Source organism: Falco biarmicus, chromosome 11 (genome assembly GCF_023638135.1).
Source record: "Falco biarmicus isolate bFalBia1 chromosome 11, bFalBia1.pri, whole genome shotgun sequence".
Taxonomy (NCBI): Eukaryota; Metazoa; Chordata; class Aves; order Falconiformes; family Falconidae; genus Falco; species Falco biarmicus.
The window spans coordinates 17744632-17772135 of record NC_079298.1 but is presented as its reverse complement, the minus strand read 5'-3'; the positions used below and the strand labels follow the sequence as shown (position 1 = coordinate 17772135).

The following is a 27504-nucleotide window of genomic DNA, read 5'->3' as shown; positions in this document are numbered from 1 at the left end:
GGAACTGTTTTCACTAGTACAGACCAAGGCTCAATGGCATACACAGACAGCTGAAAATGTAGAGCTACTCTTGCATTTTCGTCTTAAGACTTTTAGTGAGTACGCATTAACGCTCCAGAGCTTTTAACTGGTGTGCAGCAGTGCGCTAGGTCATTTCAGTCAAAAAAAAAAATATCACATTGACTTGTTTAGAACTTTAAGAAGTGGTGAGGCTGAAAAAGGAGGTGCCTCGATTATAAATAAAGGAACAAAACAAATCATCAGGTATATAGAGAAAGCAATTAGGAGCAGAGAAAACAAAACACAACCAAAGCAATGAATGAAACAGACCAGGAAACCCTGTAACCATGGCATGCTATGGAGAGGGTTCTGGAAGCCAGGCAAGATGACACTTGATTAACAAGAAATTACCCAAGGGTGAGAGAAAGAGAGGGAAAGAAAGACAAAGAGAAAGGGAGAGAAAAAAGCAAGGGAGTCTTCCCTCCAGCCCAAGTATTTCAGACACTATACCCCGCCACCTACTTTAAGCAGCCAAGTCACTTTATTGCAAACAGTCGACTTCTTTATGAGGTGTACTTATGAGATCCTGCTGATTATCATAATATAAGAGTGTTGTGGGGAGGGGAAGGGAAGAGGTTAACATCCATAAGGCACATAACAAGGAGCTGGGGTTTGGACTGTATACGTTATTTACCTTTTTGCTCCACTTCTATTTTAAGCATCGGAAGAAAAATAAAAAAGTGCAAGGAAAAAAGAAAGAAGATTAACATAAATTGACTATTAATCTAAAGATTAAATTAGTAACAGACGCTAAATATAGGGAGAATAAGAACTGCACTATATTGGATAAAGAGAAACAGACAACAGGAAAACCTAGCAGGAGAGAGATTCTACGGTTACACAAGTGAACATGGATCAATCATTTTAGTAGATTAAGGAGGCAATACAGATAGGTTGGCATGTAGTTTCACTTAGTGAACCTGAATAAATAATGAATTGCTTTACTAATGCATGCTATACATACTCTTCTTCTTCTCAAAGTATAATGCTATCAAGTTGGTTTTTAAGTGACACATTATCATATATGTGCGAGTGCACATATACATATTAATTAGATAATTATAAATTCAAAATGCAATATATTAATTTTATAGGTTTGTATGTGTGCTTATTAAACCTTCTCCCATCTTCGCCCCAGCCACCCCTCTGCTTTTTTTTTCTTGTAAAGAAAGCAGCTTGCATCCTTTAGCCCTCCTTAGGCTTTATTTTATTTGTTTTCCTGAATGTTATTCTTGAGAACTTTTGCCACTTCTTAGTCTGTAACTGTAAAATCAGACTAGAAGGAATAAGCAAATCATCTAGAAAAAAAGAAGCAAAAGCACAGTAAGCCAGAGGAAAAGAGAAGAAAAAATTAACATTAAGATCATTCAGATATTCTCCAGCATCATCGATTAAGCCCGAAACAGCAAGCTAGTATGCAAGAACAGTCATACTAAGTGTTTAAAACAAATATCCATCCCACTACCGTACATGGAAAATATAAACCGAACCTGATTAACGAAGTTACATTACTATAGCAATTTTTCCCCAAGGAAGTTTTAAGGAACATGTTACAGGAAGACATATAGCTGAAGTCCAGCTAGTAAATAGCTTTCCAATAATTATTCGCAATAAAATCTATTTCATATACTCAGTAGCCTTTGAAGTATGCTCCCTTAGTTACATAAAATGACCTGGAAAATGACAGATGTACCGATCTGTGTAACAGTAGCTGCTGATACCAAGGAAGTGTATCAAAACTATTTGCACAGCTATTACAGTTTCAGTATTACAGTATTATCCTGAAGAATGTATTTGTATGTTTCCTATAAAGTTTTGGATTTTCAGTTTCATTTAACAAAATTACATATGATTATTTTGAGAGAATGGTATTGGCTGAGCTGATCTAGTGTTTCTTCAGGGAACAATTCCAAAACTTTATGGGGGAGTGGGAGGCGGTTAATAGCCTCAAAATGAGCAGTAGTTCTCCTAGCCTTTGTTCATTTATACATCTTTAGGTATAATACTTGTTTTTCTGCAATTTGTAATTCTTGAGTTATCCAAGTAAACAGAAGATGTATTCTGAGGTGAATTCCTGGGTTCCACAATCAGTGTTAATGACTTTCAGATGATTCTGTTTGTGAACTTTTATGCATGAGTTTATTCCTTGCCAAAGAGCAATATTGATAATGTACCTGCTTAGAATTAATAACAGGAGAGGAGGAAAAAGATAGGGATAACTCAGATCATTACTGGCATGTCTGCTTTGCCTGCATTGGTGTACAGCTGTACATTTTTCAGGGACAGATGGGCTTATTGAAATAAACAAATGCTGCAAAGTCCAATCAATGCAGACAAAGAGAGAATAAAACACTTTAAAATGTTTTCTACTGAATTCCTGAGTCCAAAAAAGGCTTAAAATAAAAATGCACAGATGTACAAAATGGTACTTTTGATGTTCTTCTTTATGAAAGGGCTGACTTCTGTTATTCAGTCGAAGTGTCAACATACATTGTGCAGCGTAATTGAGAGAAATGTCAAGTATGGTACTCTCAATTTCTTTGTAACTTAATAACACTGTTATTTTAGGACAAAGCAATGCCTATCAAATTTGTCTAGAATTTTAGTTTTGTTGGAGATCCAACTGAGTATCTCAATAGATATTTTTTGTCTACACTTTCAGATGCAAAAAAGGAAGCTTTTTTATTAAATAATTTCTTATGAGGGCGATGAATAGGGAACCCAGAGAAAGGTCAATTAATATGTATGATCAACAAAGCAGCTATGTATTTCTGGAGGCCAGCAAGCCATAAGAGGAGCTCATAAACTGCATTTTGTACAAGGGTGACACCAACTCCAGTGTGTAAGAACTTCCAAGTTTTACCACAAAACCTGTACAATTGCTATTTGTAATCTCTCGTGGACTGAAAGGTGCCACAGTGCAACACAGTAAATTTTGCATTCTTGCAGTAACTGAATGAAGTTCAGGAAAAGTAAGAACCAGAACTCAATCTTCGTTTGAAGTGCTGTGATCACTAAAAACCTTCCTTCCTAGACCCACAAAAGCCTATCCACCTTCCTAATAAGTCTCTTATGCTGGGACAGCTGCTATTTGTAAACCTAATGATTTCAGCCATTCTGTACGTTTAGATATGGAGCACTGGAACAAGTAAGGGAGGAAAAAATTAGACTTGATAACTGGAGTTTCTGTCAAAGAAACTTGGAAAAATACCAGGATAGGCTTTGTGGGACAGGGAAGAAAGACGGTCAACAGTCAAAACTGCTACTGAAGCACAATGTGGTTTGAAATCAAACTTCAAAACTGATTTTAGTAACTAGCAACCTTTTTAATGACTGCTGGTAATGACAGGTGTTGCCTCCTACAGTCCTGGAATTGGGCATAGTGTCACCACTGTAAATGCTGCAGTTGACGAACTCCAAAACTTACAGACTTTGAAAAGCAAGAAGTATCCAGAATCCTGGGTTATGATAGACACAGAATTACAAATGGTAGGCCAATGCAATTGACAGTAAACAAAAATAAACATTTTAGAAGTAGAATAACTACATGTTAGAGCACAGGGTAGGCCGCGGTGTGGCACTATACTTCTGAAAACTGGAAAAGAAAAGATTCCTGTAGATAGCAATACCCAATCAGTAGAACATATCCACACTTCTCTTCCTAAAACAGCATAAAAAGTTGTGTTTGAACATTATTCACATTACACTTTTTCTCTATGAGCTAGCCTACTGGAACTGGAAACGTAACCTCTTGCCATTTGACTGACCTCATGGTTTGGAATCAGATGCACTGTCCCCTTTCAGAGAATTTGGGAATGAAAATAGCGCTAAAGCAAAAGTGATTTTTGTGGAACAAAACTTTGGTTAGATTGGAGTAAGACATCATCACTCCTCAAAAGTGGCACGAGAAGAACAGTTACAACAAGCCACCGATACTACACACAGGAGGAATGGTACTAGGGATCACTGTATGCAGTAGGCTTCCAATCCTACAAATGGTACAGAAAAAAAATAAAAAATCAGCAAGCAACCATTTCACAGTGACACAGCAGAAATGAAGAAAAAAGATGATCTGTGTTTGGCCTTTAACAACAGTGAAGGTTCAATGTGGTGAAACAGTACAGAGTATTATTTTTTCGGTGTAAGAAGTCTAAATTTTAAAATTGTGCAGGAAACAGTATGGACAGTTTTGACATAGCTTTGCTTATGCCAGAACTCATTTCCTTCCTTTTTGGATATATACTGTCACCACAGTGTTTTTGCATCTCAGACTTGGCCTGTTTCCTGTATCAACAGAAAATGTGACTTTGGTTAAGGATTACTGCAGATCAAGAAATTCACGCTTAATAATAACTTAAGGGAATGATCAGTGCACTGCTCAAATTCCATTGCAAACACAGCTATTTCTCTGTTGAGTTACAGGACGAGGGAGAAGTCACTGCAAAGAATGACCTTACAAGAAAGCAAAACCAGTTAAAATTGTTGAATCTGCAGAACTTTTCTAAACATGCATACATGTCAATGAAAAAAAACCATCAATTATTGCAAGGAAATAAGAAGTATGTCTAAAGCTACTGAATTCTGGCATTAGAAAGAATATTGTACAAAACTGCTGAAGTAGCTGTAACTTCATTTTTTTCTATCTCAATATGATTTCAGTATTTACTTTGTTTTCAGTGAAAAATTCTGTTTTGGCAGCTGATTCAAGGCACGGTTCATATTTTCTCTTTACATCAGAAGTGAACCTTTCTTTCTTGCTTTTTTCCCCATTGTTTTTAAGAATCAACTTTCAGTAACTTATTGATGAATTATTTACTCTGAATCTACATTCACTTATAATGTGCCCCAGAAGCACAAAGTCCTCTTACAATGTCCCACAACTGGGGCATTCGCCTCTGAGTGTCAGCGCTGGGTTTTGCTACGCACCCAAAGTCAGCACAACAGCAGGTAGCCTTTCAAGTAGATCATGATTAAAATTGAAGTCAATTCCTGCTTTCGAAGTCTGTGAGCCAAGCCAATTTGTCAGCAACTGGTAGCGGGCAAAAGTACAAATTTCTATCTGGCCTACTGAATAGCTAATTTGAGTTTGTTTTCTGGAAAAACAGTAGCCTTAAAAGCCAAACACTTAAGAACACAGACAGACACTTGGCCAGCACCACACCATGGCTTCTTTCCACACTTCGTGAAGCTAATTGGAGGCCCTAGTCTGCAAGTGCTCTGCATGCATAATGGGTCTGTGGGCCATAAACATATGCTTCTTTTCCATGTAACAGCACTCCAGCTTTAATTGTGAGGGCCAGAGGAAGTGAACAAGAATAAAAAGATTATACTTACTGTAAGGAACACATTCATACTGAACTTCTAGATATTTGTATGTTCCAGGACAAGGATCAGGAAACACATCTGACCCAGTAACTACTATACACTGTGTTCGGTTGTTGCACCTGTAATGGGAAAAGAAAGCAAACCAATTAATTTAAAATTACACTGAATCTGCAAGTTCATACTAAAGTACTATATGCAGTGCTAACTCTCTTTACACTTGGCCAGTCCAACCCATACGACAATGAAGTTAATTAATACTACATCAAAGTCCATAAATAAGACTTCAAGACAGTATCTTAGTTCAGGCTTTTCACTGTTAAGTTTGGAGGAGATGTTACTCATTCCCTCTGGTAGAGACAGTTGTTCCGAGCATATACTGATTTGATACTAGTGTTCAATAAAATCAAAACAAAATGTAATGATGATACAAAATGAAAAAATATGTACTTTTGAAAAATGTACAGTAACAGAAATGAGCAATTCCTTCCATCTTCAGAGATAGACATACTGCTGAATGGTTTTACATCTCAGAGATATTTTTGTTGTGATTCACGGAAATTATTTTGGTTGAATAGTTACTGTAGACAAAGAGCATTAGCATTTCCATTTCAATTATTTTAGGAGCAATTGATGGACTCTAAGCTTCCTCTGTTAGGTTACAGGAAGAAGTAAGGAATGACCATCTGAGTATATAAGAAAAAGTTAAAAGGAAGAAATGCAAAAAAATTAATGAAAATGTATTTTAGAGAAGACACAGAAGCATATATATTATTTGCTTAACAATGGAAGCCAATGCATTTTGATACAGAGAACAATTTGATAACAAAGCCTCTAACCACAAGGGTCCACTGAATGTCATGGTTTTTGAAGATTTTCTTTTTTAAAATAATAATAACCACCAAGATATTTTAGACTACTATTCGGGGGGGGGGGGATGGAGAAAAGAAAAAAGAAAAAAAAAAGGGAAAAAAAAGCTTGGAATTTCAAGAGTGGAAAAACAACCACCTAACCCTGAAGAGATGGTCAAAATGTAATATAGAAAATATAGTCAGAAGGAAACGGAAGGAAAAAAAAAAAAAAGAAGGTCAGAGAGTTTGGTGACTAAAAGAAAAAGAGAGCTTGGCTGGTCTTCTCAGGGGTTAGTTTTGTTTGTCAGCAAACTGAGTAACAGAAGTCTGAACCAAAGTAATAGTCTAGCCTTTGACTCCAGCTGTACATCAACTTCTCTATTACTCTACTACTTCCCACACGCCCTGAATACCACATCCCCACATCCCAAGCTAAAATAATCTATCTTGTATCAGCGGTTTTCCACAGCTGTACATTGTCAACAGGTATAAGAATAATTCATGCTACCTCATAAAAGGCAGAGCAAGTGCATCTGGAGAACTCTGATATAAATCACTTTCCTTTTTATATACTAATCAAACTAGCATACAGCTGGTCAGATTATGCTGTGCCTCTTGCTGAGCAAACACAGGAACAACAACTCTTCTGACTTGATCAGTTAATTATTTTCTTCCCCCCCCCCTCCCCCCCTGTTTTTTTAAGCTACTTATTTCTAGCCTCATAAGACTCATAATTGCAGAACTAATTGGAAATTGCCAGGTATTTCTATATATATGAACAACCATGGATACAGATAGATGGTGAGGAATCCACCTATCACCTCTGTGCTGCTTGTGGCAGTGACTTTCCAGAGAGCGCAGGCAGGTTCCCTGTACAGCCATCGCACAGGTCACACCGTGCCACCCCCAGTAACACCATCATTCACTGCAACAGCTCGTGCAGTTTATTACAGTCTGGAACAAGTGTGATGCATCCAGTGGCTTTCAGACTCGTGCTGAAGTGATGAGATGTGCACCCAAGTTGCAGAGAAAATCACTGTACTGAATCTGTAATACTGAAAATGCACAATCCAGTCCTTTTTTTGTACTCACACCAAGGTCAAAGTGCTGCTCTCATGTGTTGTGTAGGAGGAGGCTGTAAAAGCAGAAGGCAACACAGCCCAAAACCTCATAGGTCTCTCTGTTCTAAACCCTGTATGGGATTTTTTATGCCACACATCTCAGGCCAGACTAATCAGCATGAGAAAACCTCAGATTTAAGATTTTGTAAGTAATTTCCTTAAATTTCTTTTTGTTTCTTTAATGAAAAACTTACACCGAAGCCAAAATAATTCCTACAAAAAGACTGCATAGTGCATCATTCAGTATAATGGTTTCCACAGCTTTGAGCTGTATAAAAATTTCATTTTACACTTGAATGAGTGGCAATTAAGAGAGAAATATTGATTTGTTACAAAATAAAATGGATACATATTGGGAGAAATTGCTTGAGAATGAAACTCATGAAGGTCATATTTAGCTGTGGGAAAAAAAGTTCTACTAGCAGTATTTGTAAATCTTATGAAAAAGATGGACGGTTGTTTCCATACAAAAAGTTGTTTTCTTCCCTTTCATTTTCCTCCAGTGAAAGACTCATAATGTTGCCGTCAGTCAGGAAACGAAGAGCTTCATGTTTGTACCAAAAGGTTGCATAATAATAAATCAGAAGAAAAGGCAGTATTTTTTTTCTTTGTACAGTAAGTACCAGCATCAAACTTCAGGCACTGAGTGGTGTTTACAGGAAGTTGGTGACTGTCTGAAAATTTCTGACTATTTCTTCATGCGAGATTTCACCTGCTGTGCAGATGGTCACCTTCTGCCAAAATGAAGGAGACTCCTATTCCAAAACAATGAGCTACGCCCACTGCTGCAGCACCCAGCAGTGCTACAAAGCACACCAACACCTCCCCAAGAAGTGCAATTACTTGGATAACTAGAGGAACAGAAGGATTCGTGCTTTAAGCTGCAGGTTTTACATTCAAATCACTGATTTTTCTGCATTGCTGGTTGTGTTTTATAAAATCTGAGTTAATTTCCACATAAGGTTCTGATTTTTATGCACTTTTAAGATTTCAAATTAAAGGTGCTTGATTAAAATATTCACATTTTAAAAAGTCAGTATTCAGGTAACTATTTGTTTCATAGTTAAGTGGTCATATTTCAGTTCCAGGGAAACCTTCAAAAACCACCACCAGCAACTACAGCAGCTGTCAATCCCAATTCCTGGGTTAGAGAGAAGAGATGCAGAGTAAGTGGACTTGGTAGAAGTAGTTCTGAGACAAGTAATTCAGGGAATTTACACTACTGCAGTTCGTTCTCTGAATAAATGAAAGTCTTCTGCCTGCTGCATTGGTTTTTTCCCCTGTAAAACCAGGGGTAGCAACTTCTCTATTAGTTACTGGCCTACAGTTCTGCTGCTGCCTGCAAAGACCGTTTTACAAACAGATAAAGGTTTCCGTTTAGCTTCTTTAAGATAAGAGGCACTGAATTTCATGGTGTATCGGACAAAAGATACTCCATTCTCCATAAAATAGCACTAAACAGCAGAATATCCTACATGGCTACAGATTATTAAAGCAACTGCATCACTGCCATAGCAGAGCTTCCTAATTCTGAGAAACCTTTACGCTACGCCCAAAGAAGAGGATATTACACTGTTACAGCCTTCAGCTCAATCCTGTGATCCATTTTCACTTTTTTTTGTAAGGGGCAAGGCCTTTCTGAGTGCACCCACTTCATGGTATTATCCAAAACCAGACTATAGTGGAAATGAAGTACCTGGCGATTTGCAAAATTGGCCTAGACACCATCGGGGGAAAAATATAATCCAAACCTCATAAACCTTAACTGGCAAGTCCTTCATTAATTTTAACCAACATTATTTTTTCTACATAATATACTATTAGTTTGGTCCATCTATTCAAATGCTTTTAGAATTGTTCCCATGAAAACATGATACAAACCAGCTCTAATTTCTGCAAATTTAAGAAGTCAAATCACAAATACTTTATCAGTGTCTGTAATCTGGTGTTTAAGTGTTCTGTAGGTTTTAAGTACCTTTTAAGTGTTCTGTAATCTACTTAACTGCATACTTCCCTAGCATATGTTAAAATACTCAGATTCTCAGGTTTTATATCCAATCTTATAATTCGTATGTTCTCACACTGAGAAATGTCTTCACACTTAAGTCATTCACAATATTCACAAAGATTTATGATACACTGACTGTCATTTACAAGGAAATAAAGCAGATCTGCAAAGAACTCTAATCAAACCCAGTAACAGTTGATTTAGGAAAGGTAATACATGAATTAAATTTGAAACCCTATTTAGCAAAAGACTAACTGTAGCACTGAAGGAATGGCAGTTCAGGTTCCTGTGCCAGCAGCGGCAGGAGTTTTGCAAGTGGAAATGTAGAAAGTATCACCGTTCTCATAAATGCAAGGAGCAATTGTGTACTCGTAACACTAGTTTCTTCGGTATTTTAGTATGAATGAAGAAAGGTTACATTTTCATAATGCAGATGCATCACTTAGACTAATCTAAAAATCAAATGGAGTGTTTAATTAACAGTTACAGTACAATGTCTGAACTCCTCTCACCTCAGGAAGAAGACTGTGCAAATGAGGAATGGCCCTTTCACATTTCAGATGAATACAGAAAAAAAGGAAAGTAAAGCAGCTCCAGCAGGCCTGTTAGCAAGTACCTTCTTCTGCTCACAGCGTAGCCGTGTCCCTGCTGCATCCATTCCGTCTGTGCTCAGCTTTAAGGACAGCTGCACTTGCCATGATAATTTGTTTGCATTTCAACTCTAATCTTGACTTGTACAATTCCCAACAAATTGTTTTTGCTTGTTTTTTATTATCGTATGCTCATTAGTGCACTTTTCCACGTGCAACGTATGGAGATGAGATTCCATGTGCAATCTATTGTGTGAGGTGTTTTAATCAATAATCTTGTTCTGCTGATTAAGCAGGGGCTTCTGTTTTGGCAAGATTACATTAGTTTCTCCTGTCATGCTCCAAAAGCTATTGGGAATCTTCAGCAGATCATTAGATATGCTACAATAAAGCTTTGGTACATTCTCTTTTCTTTCTTAAATTACTTCTTCACTGTCCTATCATTCCCCGTCACCGCTGGCACTGCATTATTATTACAGCTCCCCTGAAACTTGCACTAGAGCTATGTCTCCAGGCCATAGGATGCCATTTTCAATTGAAGCTTCTGCTTGAAAATATAAATTAAGAAAATTTCATTATCTCCTGCCAAGGGCCATTATTCACCACTGTTCTAAGGAAGATTAAAAATGCAAAATCTATGGACTTGAACAAATACTCCAGCATTAAAATGAAAAACAGTGTATCATGACTGGACCAGAAAGTAAAGTACTGGAATCTGAGCAGCAGATTCTGGAAAGGCATTGGCATTATGTGGATCAAACCGGCTGACTGAGAGAAGAGGTCATCTTTATGGTTCAGTCACATCCGTCACATGAAGATACACACAGGTCCTTTCCAAGTGGTTCTCGTATTTTGCAAAATCACGCTATGTAGAAAATAATGTCAACATTACAATTTGTCCTTCAAAATGCTTTTGTTTTGCATACATAACTTTGACAAAGATAGTAACATAAAAGAAACATCGTGTTATTTTGAGAAGGGTAGGGGTTCATGTCTAACCAGAAATGGGCCATCAAAATAATTTGGGGTATTCCTAACGCTGCATTTCCGTGAATGAAGTGTTTCATTAAGTAAGGTAAAATGGGAAAACACAGAAAACAGTCATGTATTTCACTTTAAAAAGAAAAAAAAAAGATACAATACAAAGCCACGCTTAATAAATAAGATTAATTTTAAATAAAACTGTCAATACATTTAAAAATATCTATCTTGGAATGTTTTGAAACTTTTAAGTCAGATCTGACAATATTTCTCTTTCAGCATATTGATTAAATACTTAAAAGCTAGCACGATGACATGTTCCTGCATATTGCCTGCAGCAACCTGCTTAAACACCACTTGAAGCACGTAAACTCTGAGTTGTAACACCACATACTCCATATGGTCTTCTTGTTACTTAATCACCCTGGGTGAGCTGCAGCCTGAGTAAAAAGAGATGGGAATGTCGGATAGCTATGCTTCGTGTATTGACTTTTAACAACAGCATGTTTTAAATTGAAAAATTCCTGTACCTCTTTACCCAGTGTAAATGGCTGTCTTTACATATGTATTCCTAATGGTCTACAACAGCCACATGAGATGTGCTTCTGCTTTTGTATGCATATTCACTAGACCTCCACTCCTGTTATTAAACTGAAAGTTACATATGTATGAAGATGTCAGATATTACTTAAATGCTATGTTTTATTAATTTGGTCTTAGAAAGTGTGTACAAAACTTACATACAAAATAGCCACAGAACAGAGATTCTATTTCAGGGGTGTGTAGATACATACCTATGCACACGCACACCCCACAGTAGATAAAATTATTTAAAAGAATGTATTTAAATTTGGAGTTTCAAATTCAAATCAAAAGAAATACATTATTACATACTGAAACCTAATGAGTAAGTAAACTGGGTGTAACCAAAGCCTGAAAAAAACCAAGACCTACTAAAAAAACCAGCCTTGCTATAAAGCCCTAATTTGGAGCAGCATTGGCCAGCCATCACTGCAATATTCATAGTGCTCCAGCAGCAGTAACACAGCCCTACCCACGCAGGAAGAGTGAGCACACGCATCCCTACACAGCTACACTTGCTTGAAGACAGACATACAATCCTGCAACCGGCCTTTTAAAAACCCAGGATGCCACACTGGCAGTTTTGCTTACTCGTGTAAGCGTTTCTGAAAAATATTTTCAAGTTACAATCCCCAAAACTATTATGGGGAAATGAGCATGCAAAAAGAAAATAGCACCAATTTTACCTAGCTTAAAGGGAAAACAGATTTAGTGTGCTGTGGTGGTAGTTTTCATATCTAAGAAAACAATGGGAGATAAATAAGCACATATGAAAGCAGAATTTGGCCACAAGAATTGTGTCTAGATATTGGCGATCTTCCTGTGACTGCTAAAACAGTAAGGCATGCTGGAACTCGGTCTGAAAATTCACAGCCCAGTCTTGGGATTTTCTATGCACTTGGCAACATGACCGCTACAGCAATAAACCTGGTGGCTTCAGATGAAAAATATTTTATTTCTTTTTTTTTTTTTTTTTTGGGGGGGGGGGGGGGGGAACTGAGAAAATTGTTTCTATTTTCTTTTTAAACATAATATTGATAGTTTGTTGAATCTTCCTAATTACTGAGTAAACATGACATAAGGAAGCCGAGCAGTGTATAATTAATTGTAGATGGTGCACCACAGCGTTTGTTTCCGTTTGCCCGATAAATAGGCAATAATATTTAATTGTGTTTTCTTTACACAGTGTAATCTTGTGGGAGTCTAGGGGTATGCACTGAGGATGAAAACTCCAAATAGACAAGAAAACACAACGGGAAATCCCTTTCTTAGGATTACCCAGTCTGACTTACTATCAATGAATGTGTATCAGACTTATATGGCAAACTAATTTAATGGGGTATTTCTTGCTTACGAATTCTTCTTACAATTTTAATACATTTAGTTACGACCCATTTGCCTTTTAGTGTTGTGTTCTCCAAGTTCAAAGCAGTCACTGTTAAAAAGATGAATCTTCTCACATCTGAGCTGTCAGAGGTACTTTTTCTTGTTACCATTGATCCTCCTTCCAGTACTTTGTTTATTGGTGCAAATGCTATTATTATGGCGTTATTACTAACCTGAAACTGAAGCATCACGTAAGATAGGGAGGGGGGGAAAGAAAAAGGAAATTTAGATTCCAGCGGGATACATAACTCCTGCCTTCTCACAGTAAATTTTTGAGTGCTTTTATAATCCCCTCTTTCTATCCCTGCTACTTTCTACCACATGGATGAAAGGCCTACTAGAACTGCCCGAGCCTGTGAGGAGATGACTGTAAAGCAAGGACAGGAAAGCTAGGTACCAAAAGATGCAACGATGTGTGTGTAGTAAATGGAAAAATCTCCTAGTGAGGTTTGCAGACCCAAACCTTGTAACAGTACGAAGCAGAAGAGACGTGCTTTTTAGAGAAAACATTTCTAATGCGACCTCGCCTGAAGAAGAAATGGAAATAAAGTCATATTCATAATTTTATCATACTATTTATGTGCATGTGTATTTGCAAGCAAAATGCAGCATGGGATTACAGGCAGCGCATGCCTTCGTACACCAACTAAGCCAAGCAGATCCGCACTGCTGAAAAGTAATCAGTTAAAAAGATCCAATTAAATGTTTCACCATTTAGACAAAATAAATAGCCTGCAGCTATGCTTATTTACTAACAAAAACTTTAGTAGTGCAGCATCATAACATCTGAGTGATTTACACAGATTATTCACACTGGATGAGCGTGAGCGCAGTGTCATGCCTTGTGGGTTGAGCAGGTTTCAGGGGAGAAACGCAGGGTTTGGTAATAATACCGCAGCTTTACAAAGGGGCATTTATTTCTGAGGCGCAGTGCGAGAGTGGAGCGTATAGAAAATCCAAGTGAAAATCCTAAATCACAGTGTCTGATCCTCAGGCATAACACTGCAACAGACTTGCAGCAGAAGAGACTCCCAGCTAGAGAGCATAGGATAAGAGTAAAAACCCTTTTTTGCAGCACTGTCAATCTTTTTTATCCATGGCTTGGCATGCAGCATATTCATAATGTAGTTAAAAGTTATGTAACTTAAGATAGCTTCTGAGTCATTATTAAATGAGTAACCTGAAGAATTACAATACTGAAAATAAGTAGCTTTACCCCTCACGTTAATTTGCACAGATCTTCAACACGGTTTAAAAAATCACCCACTTTAATTACCAAAACAAGGTATTTCAAATGACAGTTGTGATTTTTTACTGCAGCTTCTGAAATGTAGAAGCCATGGTACACTTTTAATGTTCATGCTTTGCCTGGACCTCCAGGTCAGTTCAATGCAAATTCAGCTTGACTCACTATGGGTCTCCTGAGTTTAACACAGCTCTTCTGCTTGCAGAAATGCATATGCAACATAAATGTATCTTAGCCTTAACAGGGAAGTAAGACTTACTAATTTACAGAATTGGCTGCTGAGGCAACATGATTTCATAGGGTACTTTGCTTTCCCTCTACAACAGAGAGGATGAAGACAATTTCAAATGGGGGGTGTGGTTGGGGCAACCCTAACTGAACTTTTTACACATGCATTCCCCCTGAATAATTAAAAGTATTATAGCCTGTATCAATTAGGAGCAATTATTTATAAAAATGTTCACCTATTGCAGTTTTCATATAGGAAAACGATCACATTTTTAACAAGGGAAATGGGAAATCGCTATGGGATGCCCTACTTAGATTAAATTAGCAAGAAACGTTATCAGACCATATAAAAGATACACCATAATAAGACGTGACCTTGCAGAACCTTGGAGCCAATCTGTGATTTTTTCCCCCTGTAACCCTTCCTAATTATCTGCAAAGTTACAGACCCTTTTGTGGCAGGTTATTTTTCTGTGAATAGTGAGGGGGTTTGGGCTTTTAAATATTTAATTAGTCTTCTGATATGAGAATTGTTGCACATGCCAACTGCTTCGATTTTCAAACTGTGTTCATCCTAATTATGTTCAGATTTAGATTGGTCATCCCAAACCTCTCACTCTTGTAATTATTTACTCCTTAAAGATCATTCAGTGGAGAAATATTTTTCACCCTTATGGCTCTTCCTTTCCACAAATGGCTTTTCTGGTCCGTTAATTACCCACTCAGAGGATTAGAGTTTGTAATAATGCAAGAGATCCTGCATGTAAGATGAGTTTTACAGGGTGAAAAAGAATAAATTGTTTTTTGTAAACTTGCCTCAGGGAATATCCCCTTTTTGGGTTATAATTTTCATCAACAGAGGCCATGTGCCCACTGCTGCGTATCTACCAATTCCACAGGGCTACGGAGTGACTGGTTTCTATGGCTGAACAGATCTCAAAGCAAAATGCTGAGCAAGAGGCAAAAGACAACTTGGTTATTTTATGAGATTTATAAAAGTGCAATCTGTTAGCAAGATGGTACAGTCTTCCTTCTCGTAATTTTTAATGCAGATTTCATGGCTTTAAAGTTATACATATTTAACTGATAACTAATAATAAAATTACAACTTTTCTTATTTCATCTGCTGATTTTTTCCAGAAGTGCTGTCCCTTGGTAGGTCTTTAATCAACTCTCTAACAGTGGTGTCATTTCCTATTAAAATGTGTCTGAAAGTCCTCGCTACAAGTACTTTCTTTTCTTCTGAGAGGAACGCCTGTCACAAAAGCACTGTTATTCATTACCCACAGTGATGCCTGGATCTAATTATCATCTGGAAAGTTTGCAGGGCTTCCAGGTATAGGACTTCCCCTGAAAAAGTATCCTTTTGCTCTAACTTGGAAAGCACAATCCCACTTTCTTCTTTGTGATTCAGAGTTAAAAGGATTAAGTTCCTGATTTGATCTGTGCACTTCTGGAACTTCCAGTTTTAAGTCCAACAAAGTTTAGGGGGCTGCTTCTGTTTGCTTGTTTTTTCTATCTGCAAACATCCTGTGTATTCTGCAGCTGGTTTTTACCCAAGTCAAGCGGATTCACTGCTGTAAAAAGCACATCAGAAAATTCACTGGCTTGACTCCATCAATGCACAGATAATCTTTAATTGTGTCAAAAATATTCATGATCTAATCCTTTTATCAAACTATCTCCCACTGAAGGAGTCTCATGTGCCTGCACAATTAAAAACCCCATGTTAGCCATACATAATACTGTATTACATTTGATGCAAATCCTTTTCTATTGAAATAAGCACTGGGCTGACAGCAGGAAGTGGCTGATAAGAAAGCAACAAGGCATTGCTGATGGCATTCATGATAACTGAGCACTAACTCATATGTGTTCTGTCCACAGTACATTACCCAAAGTGCTCCTATTTTAAATGCAACTCCAGGAGGTGTTCTTTTGCTGTATCTCTGTCACAAAGGCAGCAAAATTATCTAAGAAAGCTAAATATATGAAGTAAATTATGTTTTTCATACCCGCCAGTGATGCTGGCACTAGAATAATATACTGAAGGCAGTATCAGTCCTACTACATCATAGATGAGAAAACACCTACAGCTTCATGAGTGTAACAGCACAGTTGAGTTCAATGCTGTTAAGAAATTCAGTAAACAGGGAAAGATTATGCATTCAGAGCTGTTATGTTATTGTTACACTTACAACTCAGCCTAAATTAATGTATTAAATAGAGGAAGAAGAGTACAAACTGAGTTATGGTGAAACAACAATTTTACAGTGCTGGAAAAATGTGTATATTAAATCCATTTCAAAATTGCTGGATCATATAGCTATATATCACAAGAAGCAAGGTATCTGAGAAGCAACGAGCACTAAGGTTAAAGATCACTGATTACTACTAAGAAAAGAATATAGATGCCATTGCACATACAATGGCAAAATATGTATCTTGCCAGATGAAACGTTATACAGCTCGGTGTCACTAACAACTAGTAAGATTAGACTCCTTCCTCCATAGTGTTCAAATCGTATGACTCTGGTCAGGGCAGCTTGCTCAATGAAATGATTCTGCTACCTAATTTCTTTTATTTTTCTGCTTTGTGTGTTTACGTGTGTGTTAGAAGAAATTGAAATCCGGGGGTTCTGATAGTTACTGTATTATAGTGAAAACATGAAGAAAAATATGTCTTTCAACAGTAAATTTGTACTAAAGATTCTGCACTGCAAATGTACTACAAAACAGGTTTGACTTGGTGAGAACCCTTCCTCCCCATTGATGTGTCTACAGCAGGCTAAAAATATACTGAATACTGAGTATTTGGTCTATGTAACACTCTTAAGACTGCATTAACTTCATTGCAGTAGCTTGTTTTATAGGCTCAGTTCATCATGACCTATAAAATGTTAGACTGAAGTGCTTTAAATATCTGCTAACACCATGTGCAAGCCTGGGAGTACAAGACGCTGTGCTGTGAAGCGGCAAAGACAGTACTCTTCTGAGAAAGCAGCATGCACTCTTATGTCACTGATATAAACAGGGTAAGCATGTTAAATAATGTATGAAACAGGCAGCCAATCTTTATATAAAACAGGAATTCTAGTTGGATTCTTTGATTATTTTTTTTACCAGTAGTATGACACTAGTTTTTAAGACTGCTTCTTAAAAAACATAGAAGTTGACTACCATACTAAATTAAAGAACATACACATAAACTCTTTTCATTCACAGTTATTATATGAAAGAAAAAAGAAAAAAGAAAAAAAAAGAAACAAAAGATTTCTTTCATTTGTGGCCTAAGAAAAAAAATTCATTTTTGCTAATTATTGTTCTGCAATATGTAGAAAACAAAATGCAAAGAGGGGAAATGCAATGAGGGAAATTATCTATGTCTTTCAGTAATCATGGACCATTTATTAAGCAATTAGATTGCAATTTTATTGTTAGAGAGAAAAAAAGGAAAGGCTGTAAAATACTGTTATTGCTTGTATCTTTGATCCTTAAACTTCTCCATTTCAGCAACGTCATTGACTTCAAAATGCCACGAATATGCCCACCCCTTTTTAGATTGTATACCCTGGGCATAGGCAGAATCTATGGGATTTAATAATATTATTTTTTTTCTCGTTGAATTCAACTAAAAAGCTTAATTCAGCCAGAAAGGTCAGAAGGTTCATTTTATTGTAAGTAGGAGATTATTCTGTGGCAGAAGGAATTTTCCAGTATATGAGATCTACTCATTTCTATACTGGTCTGTAGCTACTTTTAAATTTTTAAACCCACGTTACTCTTCTACTCCTTTCTTCTGAATTAAATAGCTTCACTGTAATAATCTTTAAATTCTATTTCCTTTGTGTTACTAATGAAAACTTTTCACTTTCATCGCTACTGCTGACTTTACAACACTAGAAAGTACTCATAATTTACTTACACATATTTAATTCATATTAATCTGTCCTAATTTATGATCTATACCCTGCTCTGCCCGTCTTCATGTTCCTTTTCCATGTCAGTTCTGTTTACTAAGTGATATTCAACAGATTTCCTATAGTGCAATGAACCTTAACAGGCAGCTTTTAATTGCCTTGCATAGGAAACCACATCACTATTAATTCCACAGCAACAGTATAAAATAAAACTATTGCTTCTCAGACTCTAGAGCAATTAGACCTCTCGGCTATTTGGCTAACTCTGCTTCATGATACCCAGTGCAGTTAATTATATTTTTTGATGGTAATAGTCTCTGTCAGTTTCAAGCATAACTCCTCTTTGATGAATATTTAAATTATATTTGAATAAAAAAATAATCTTGGTTACATTTCATATTCAGCAGTCATCACAGCTTAATAAAGGTCTCCTCAGCAAGGGTTGAGATAAATGGCTATATGAACACATGTATAAAGCCCTAAATCAACTTATCAGATAATGTAGCTGTATTGGCTAAGTATTATAGAGGATATATTGGGGTAGGAGGAATTAATAGGCTTCAATTATTACAGTATTATTCTATACGAACTAAATTTGGTGCAGCAATATAAGTAAGGAAATCAGAGGGTTTTCATAATAAAGTTCTGAGTGCAACTGAACCAGGAATGTATCTTGGCTAGACTAGAAATCCAAAAACTATACAAAATTCATAGAAATTTGTCCAAGAGAACTCAAAATTCAACTGAAAGGTGTTGAAGGTTAAGCAATGTTGTCTCAGTCAAGTTCTTAAAAACATTAGTAAATTACCAAGAGAGGTAACTGCATACCCCAAACATACATGATTAACTATAGGCTATGCGCACCTAATAGAACCCATTTCAGAAATCAGACAAAAAAATCCCAAGAACATCACAGGCTGAAGCATGTATTTTATATGATATATGATGCTCAAATATACAAGAAACAGCGTATAATACTTAAGAATTTATGTATATATATATATAGTTATTTATATTTATTTTCACACATGAACAACAAGGAAAGACTGATGAATATGTATATACTATCCTGCCAGATAAGATACACACTGACTTAAAAAGGATTTGATGGTAGTTTTGCCAAAAATGAAGGAAAAAAACCCCGACTTAAATAAAAGATATGAAAACACTAAATAAAATACCAAGCGACACCCTAGTAAAATAATGAATCAAATCTTTTTTAAACTAAATCTAAATTTTATATGTCATTAGTTTGTATCAGTGACCCTTGTGTTGTTTCCTTTGTGGCTTGTCCAATACTGTGACTACAGCACCACACGTGTTATGTGCTTGTGTGTGTGTGATATACTCTCTTCTGCAGGAAGCAATAATAGAACATACTGCAAAAAGATGATCAAGTACCACTGACAGCTATTGCACCTTACTTTACTGCTCAGAGTCTCGTAATACAAGGATTTGTATTTAATTTACTAAGTAATGCCATGATGGAACAACGCCATGAATAAAAACCCCTATTTTTAATGAGTAAACTAGACCTACTACTTTCATATTAAGAATTAATGATAGTGAAAATGCAAAATGCCAGATAAGGTGCTTCTCAGTCATGGGTGTTACTGTGTTTTTCTGTAATAAAGCCAAGGACTATGGTATGCTTCATGAATATTCTAGGCTCTGTGATTCTGCCTAGTTGATGAAAACAGGCTACATGCATTTCTGCTTTTTTCTTTACATTTGAGTCGTAACTAAGTCTTGTGACTAACACACAGAAAACAAAACAAAACAGAAAAAAAAAAATCAATTGGGTCATGGCCTGGTATTGTGAAAAGCTTAGTTTAAAAATAAAGAGCATTTTAAGCTTCTGCTACATCAAAACACTCATGGGGGTGACTGCTGTACTAAGACCTATGTCTGTTTCAGATGAGTAGAAGCTTTCATTTTTACAGGATGCTTAAAGAAAGATATCTAATGTTGATAATTTTGTACGGTAAACGTTTTGTGAGGCAGTTGTCAGGAGGCTGACAGAGAAACTGCTGGCACGCCAAAGCAAAGGACCGACCTCGTACATGAGATCAGCATCAGCACCACAGCAATTCCAGTGTGCATAAATTCCGAGAACGCACGTTATCCACATCAGCCCGTGCCATCATCAACACCAGTATTTCTCTGATACAAAAAGGGCAGATATGCAAACTCTTAATGACCAGAAAGTAGAAAAAAGCCAGGTGTATCTTTTATTCTGAGACACTTTTCACTGCATAATATCTTTAGCAAAAGGAGGCAATCTTTGGCTGCAGAAGGAAAAGCAAAGGAAAAAGCAAGAATAGCAGCAGGGGTCAGCAGAGCCCTTGACTAAGCCTGGCAGCCCCTCGAAGTGAAGTGCGCCATTACCACAATCACAGTCATTTGTGAGTGGCAGAGGATAAAATCCTGCCCGTGAAAACTGTTTCAAGTCACGTTAGACATGCAAATCCGAAGCATGCTAGAGTTTAAACACTGCATCAACCGTGGGCTCTGTCTGAGGAAGCTATTTTTGAGGCACTAGAATGCTTCTTTATGGAAGTCTTGCAAAGGCTCCAATTCAGCTCTGCAGTGACCCCACAGCAGGGTTTGCCTTCTACCAGCAAGGACACCCCAAACAAACTTTGCTTTTGGCTAGACCTTTTCACTCTGATGTGACATTAATCAGTTACAGGAGATTTACCCCCTATCCATCCAAGCCTGGAGTCCAGTGGAAGATTTTCTTTATCCACTCACATTATGGAACAGACCAAACTTGTTTTCTCTTGAAAGGACACTAATACGGCACGACAGTGGTTCCTCGGCAGACCTGACAAGCAGGAACAAGACAGAGGGCTTGAGAGATGTGTCATCTTCAGAGGAGAACTCATTTTGTTTTCTTTCAAAAAAGCCTCACTGTCATTTATATATGGGATCTTTCAAAATGACATATTTCTTGGACATGTGAATAGGTGGAAAAGAATGAACGTCTCCATTCTCCCACTCTCCCGTTGGGAAGGATTAAGAAAAAAATAGAATCTCAGGAGAAGGAATGGGTATGCTGCTTCCTTCATTTTCCCTTGATCGCTCTGTGAGGCAGGAGGCACTTTGCTTACATTTTGAAGACCCTCCATTTAAGCACAGCTGTCTTGCAGAGGGATGATGGACGTAACAGGTTAAGAGTATTACCACGTGAGAAATGCTCATGGTAACAAAAAACCAGGCATGAACTCTTCACTGGTGTCATGATGGACACGGTAATTGAAGGTACATGTGTTGCATGTGCTATAGATAGGACAGGATATGTGCAACAGAAAAAAACACTCACTGCTGAAGATTTATTCCTCTTTTAATACTTTTCCTTTTCTGCAGCAATGCTTTAAAAGGGAAGGGTATTTAAAAAAATTAGCTCCCTAAGTTCATCTATTATACCTAACAGATTTTTCTATTTATGCTTACATAATATAATGAGTTTTGCTTTGTTTGTGCATATTTAAAAAGCAAACTGTACTGATTAAATATGTTTAGGTAAAGATGTAAAGATAAAGCTACAATTACAGTATAAATTGTAAATGAAAATTGAATTTCAAGGCCATTTCAGTGCAGGATTGATGTAACCTCCTTTCTGTTGCAGATCAAAAATTAACCGACCAGCTGTAAGATTATACTTTTTAATGTGGATGTTTGCATGGTTGGCAAAGACTGCAGTATCAGACATTTTGAATTTTTCCTCTTTTTTATGATTACAACTATGTTCTCAGTATCAGAACACAGATCAGAAGTTCCAATCTAAAAGTTCAAGGAATTTCAGCCTTTATTAGGAGGGAAATGGTATTTCCTCTCTGAAGTTAACATTACTTTGGCTGTCAACAATAAATGCTTGAATTTTGTGTCTAAGTAAATGATTCCATAGATTCCGAGTTAATAGGCTGTATTTTCTTTAAATGCAAAATGTTAATTTTCTTTAAACCCCACCAACAGCTCTAACTGTACATTACTCAAGAAATAATGCGTATAGATTGGAATGGACCTGACTTTTTTTTTAATATAGGGTTTCTCAAGATTTAGAATTAGGTTATTTAAAATTATTATCTGCCATACTACCCAAGTATTTATTTAAATACACAGGCAAAAAAATCCATCTAATTGTACTGTACTGAAAACACAAAGATAGTTATGGTGTCTACTTTTTAAAATAATCCGGAACTTTTCCTGAAGAAAAAGCTTAGGTCTAGGCAAAATGATTCCTACTAAAAAAACCCTATTTTTATTCAGAAGAGAAAGGTCCCACCATGCAAAAATGCATCCTGCCACCTTATTGTTCCACTATAAAATTACATACACAACATGCCTTTGTGTTTGAAATGTATTTTAAGTATGTATTTACAAGTACCTATAAATATGTGTTATTATTTTAAGGTAATAAAACAGAAGTCCAAAGACTACGTGGTATCTATGTAACCCCTGGTGCCCGTCCTAACAAAAACTGCAGTTGCAGAGCAGGGCTTTGAAGTTGACACTGGAAGCAGAAAGTCCTTATAAACACACAGGTGGTTTGAATATAACTTACACAATCCACCTGCAATCTGCTTACAATGGACGTGGACTTAAGACTAGGTCATAAGTAAATTTTATCATGTTAATTTTCAAACATCTGCTATACCTGTAAAAAGTAGTACTAGTCAGCCTTATCAACTTCAAAGTCTTGTGACAGTTTCTGGCTACAGCCAAACAAACACACTTTATAAGAGCGCAACTACCAGAGCAATGTCCTCAGGCTCCTTTGCATCTTCTGCTTCCTGTTCGTTTAATTTCTTTTTAAACAAAGAGGAAACAGAGGAGATTTGTCCCCGCTAAAGGACAGCGGAGCACCAAGGAGCGGCTATTTTAAGATCTAACTGCCTGAAACATGGGTCCTCTGCCACACACAGCACTCCTTCACCAAATATTCTAGAAATAAGCTTATTTCTATACTCAAGGTAGTATCTATACGCATGGTAGGATCTCTCAGACTTGACTGTATGCAAATACCAGGGTTAATTATCAGAGAACTGTGAAAGGGGAGACAGATTTTCTAAAGGTCTAGGCTCTTTCTTCAAAGCTTTAATTTTAACCGTGCCAGTCTGAAGTTGACATGGAATCTAAATACATCTGAAAGACTTTATTCTGGAATAATTGGGATGTAATTTCAATCAGAAACTAAAAATTTAATAACTACTTTACAAAGGTAAAAGCAAAGCAATGAAGTCAGGCTTCCTAGGAAAACATTAAGTTAAAAATCTGTTGAGAACTGCAGGAAAGAAGGAAAAGGGAGGGAGAAAAGGCTAAGTAGCAGCTTGTTCTGAGAAAGCAGAGATGATGCACAAGTGGACACGCGAAGTTTGTATGCTAGTATCTCAGATTCTCTGGAAGGGGAGCAGGGCATTGGATTACACGACTTTGTGTTAAACTGGAAACCTCATCTCATTTTTCAGTCTTCAGATTTCACAGTATTGATCTCATTAAGCTGGTGTTTTCACGTTGGAACTGCAGCAAATGTAGTTGCTGTACAAAAGCTGTGGAGTAATGTCACAAATGAATGATGAGTATTTAATAATTGCTGTGGAACTACATTTAAATGTAGGTGTAAACTGAACTGAGTGGTCCAACGCAGTGGTAAAAACACTGCTGGCTGAAGTGATAAAAACATATCATCAGTCTTTAAACACTGTAAGATTTTAAGTAGCAACGTAGAAACTACTGCTGTTTATTGCTGAAGGTACGTTAGAAAAGTTTCCCCTGTGATCAAATGTTCTAACAGATAATTTTTCTGGTCAGTTTAGGGAGGAAAAAAAAAAAAAAAAGAAAAGAAAAGAAAAAACCCAGTGAATCTGATAGTCCTTCAGGTGAGATTTTTCTATGGAATTGCTGCCATCAAAATACAGCTGATGTGATACTTTTAGATAGCAGATCAAGGACATGTGCTGAGTACCAAACAACAGTTTGCCTTAGACGACAAAAAATTATGATCACCAATGCAGTTATAAATAAATGAGATACAAGAACTTTTCATAAGAAATTTGCAGCGTTCTTCTATGCTTGCAATACAGCACAAATTGAGCAATTTTGAGAAAAGATTAAACAAGGCAAGAGACAGCTTTTCTACTTAATGACAGGATCTGAGAGAGCGAGCTACAAAAGCAAACTTCCAAATTACTATAAATGCCAGACAAAAATAGAAAGCAAAGTGTCAAATGATCTTTGCCATTTGTTCATGACAAAAAAAAAGGAACAAAAATGAGAAACTCTCTCAGCATAGACATACTGAACCAATGTCACACATGTGATCACAAATGCATTTTAATCTGTTGAAAAAGGGTAGGAGTGGAAGACTGGGGAAGTTAAAAAATACTCTCTCCTATCACAAACTTACAGTTGATTAATTGAAAGGGGAGGACTGAAATTTCAGCTTTCCAGTAACAGTTCGATGTCACTTTAAGCAAGATTGTGCCTCTATATTTGTCTCTGACTACCTTAATCTGTATATTTGCAGTGAACATAAGGAGGACTTTGATCAAAACACAACATGCATTTTACACAACAAGGAAGTCTACAGAGAGGCACTACATTTACAAAAGCAATTGAAGGTGGTTTCAAAGGGAGTTGACAGATTAGAGGATGATGACACTGCTGCTGCAGTCTCAATGGAAATCTGGCTTGATCTAATTAACAACGAACTAGAACCACAGAAAGATAATTCAAACATGATTTAAAGAAGTTATATTATCTTTTTACTAGTGTAGCAATGGAGCCTTTCCCTTACTGATCACAGAACAAGTCACAGGTTGAACACAGAACACGAATAAAAGGCCCAATACCCTTAATTTCCCTCCAGCATTTGAAACTGAAGCCTGAGATTTAGCCCAAATATTTGACTACCATAGAGAACATCCATATATTCACAGGAAAATGATAAAAAGTTTAAAGTCACACTCATGACAACTTGAGTGAATTGGGAAATCAATATGGAAGATTATTTTTCAGACGTGACTACATGTTACTGAGTGCTACCACAGTCAAACCGAACACAGTAAACGGAGCACAACTTGCAGGACAGCTTGCGTGTTTCACTTGACACTTCTGTGCACATGCACCAGGAAACTCCCAGGTTATTCCCATCCCCTTTCTGTTCAGATTCCTCACCCTAGGAAAAATGCACTGGGAAGAATACTTCCCACCAATCCTGAACTTACTCAGGCTTGTAGTGTAAGCCAGCAGCAATGCCCATGACTGATTTGTGCTGGCTTTTCCACAACTGTCAGTATAGGTGACTGGTGACTGCTGCCCGTGTGTGGCCTGGAGCACAGTAATTCCTGTGAATCTTCATTCCAATGCACCTTTTGTACTAAAACCACTTGTGTTGGCATTTAGGGACATTGTTTAGGGGTGGACTTGGCAATGTTAGGTTAATGGTTGGACTCTATGATCTTAAAAGATCTTTTCCAACATAAACAGTTCTATGATTCTATTATTGGCTCTTCTGACTGATTGTCTGCTCTGAATGACAGTCACTGTCACTAAGGCATAATGTAACTTGTGCTTATATGCATATATGCTTCTGTACACATACATAATGACATATAATCACCCTGGCACTTAATAATTCTGGCATTTTCCACTGGATGCATTTTACAGGTGGGAACTACGGCATTCATAGGAAATGTTTAACTCTGCCAGGGAATGTAGAAGTTTTCCCTCTTCAGTTCTCAAAACAACATATATTTACCTTTGTGTCATAATTTTGTAGGCGTCTGGAAGGAAACATTCTGTGTTCTCCATCTGGAAAGGGTCAGCATCACAAATCTTGTCATCTGTCCGTCCATAGTTAGCACTTTCTATCATAATAACATCGCTTCCTGGACACCGGAGATCAATGGAGTAGCCTTCGCAGGAGAGCTCCCTCCGAACCAAACCAAACGGTAGTGCTGCTCGACTGAAACCTTAAAAAAAAAAAAAAAAAAAAAAAAAATCAAAAAATCGAACTGAGCCTAAAGGATATATTGCATTGAACTTTTCTGTCACATAGGCACTAACTCTCACCAGTGTGCTAAAGGAAGTACACCTTTAAACACTGTGACCTGGTACCATGTTAAGTGAGGCATCTTTCTTGAAACCGTCACATCCCTACACTGCTGCTGCTGTGTCCTTACTCTGGGAAAGGAGGAAATTCTTCACTTCTTCTAACCCTGGCCAGGGCAGACAGCAATACCTGTCTGCATGCCTAAACTGCATGTTCGTCTTTCCTCTCTTTTCTCTCTACTTCTTTCTCCCCTCTTTGGGCACAGCCAGACAGGCTGTGTCTGAAAGCAGGAAGCAGCAGAGCACGCAGGATTTGCAAATGCAGGAATGACTTTAAAAAAACCAAGAAAACCTAAACCCAACAACAACCCCAACAAAAAACCCAAAGCCACAGTTCCAACTTCATTAGTTTTTCTTAATTTGTATCTTACTTTCTCCAGGGAGAGTCTGTTTCTTTTGCATAGCTATTTTATGTCCCCAGCACGGACATGTTTGTGCCACTAGATCTAATACACATGCTGTAACTTAACCTAGTCGAACTTCAGTGCTCCTTACTGTTGCTTTTTACATAAATTAAACCACAGATAGGTAAGATTTTGAACAAATATATAAATGATCAGTACCGCAAACTGCAGATGTGTACTATATTAAATCTCCCTGTCCCTCCCAAAAATGATAGATGTGTTTCATAGAATTCTTATTTTTAACATGTTTTTCTGCATGAGAGAATTCCTAAAAATAGGTACCTTCTCTAATGAAGCTGTATGAAATACTTTAGAAAGAAAACAATGATTTGGATATTCATCCCAATGTTTTGTCTTTTACAGACACCTCTTTATGCAAAAAATACATAGCATTAGAACAATGTATCTGTATACCACACTTTCTTGTACACAGCTACTGGTGGATTATTATTACATAGATTATTTCTGTTTCTCACAAAATGTGTGCATTACTGCCTTTTGGAAGACAAATTGGGTAACGTGGTAGTGTTAAATACCTATTTCTTTAAAACAGTGAATCCCTTCTAAATTTTCAGCAGAATTACCTATGTTTCCTATTTTAACAAAAAATCATCCTAATACAGCAGCACAAGGTCATTAATATTTCAGTGCAGGCTGCTGAAGACAAGTTGTGACACCAAACAGCTAGTA

At 37.1% G+C, this 27504-nt stretch overlaps 1 protein-coding gene across 16 annotated transcripts in view; it reads right to left on the bottom strand.

Annotated features, from left to right (window-relative positions):
* The window catches only part of ADGRL2 (adhesion G protein-coupled receptor L2), a 394007-nt gene that overhangs the window by 45470 nt on the left and 321033 nt on the right, over positions 1 to 27504 (bottom strand). For all 16 annotated transcript variants that reach the window (XM_056355276.1, XM_056355277.1, XM_056355287.1 and 13 more), the window contains 2 exons: positions 26058 to 26271; positions 5395 to 5504 (listed from right to left, as the gene is read on the bottom strand). In XM_056355276.1, coding sequence (XP_056211251.1) covers positions 5395 to 5504; positions 26058 to 26271 — 324 coding nt within the window. The remainder of the gene's footprint in view (positions 1 to 5394; positions 5505 to 26057; positions 26272 to 27504) is intronic.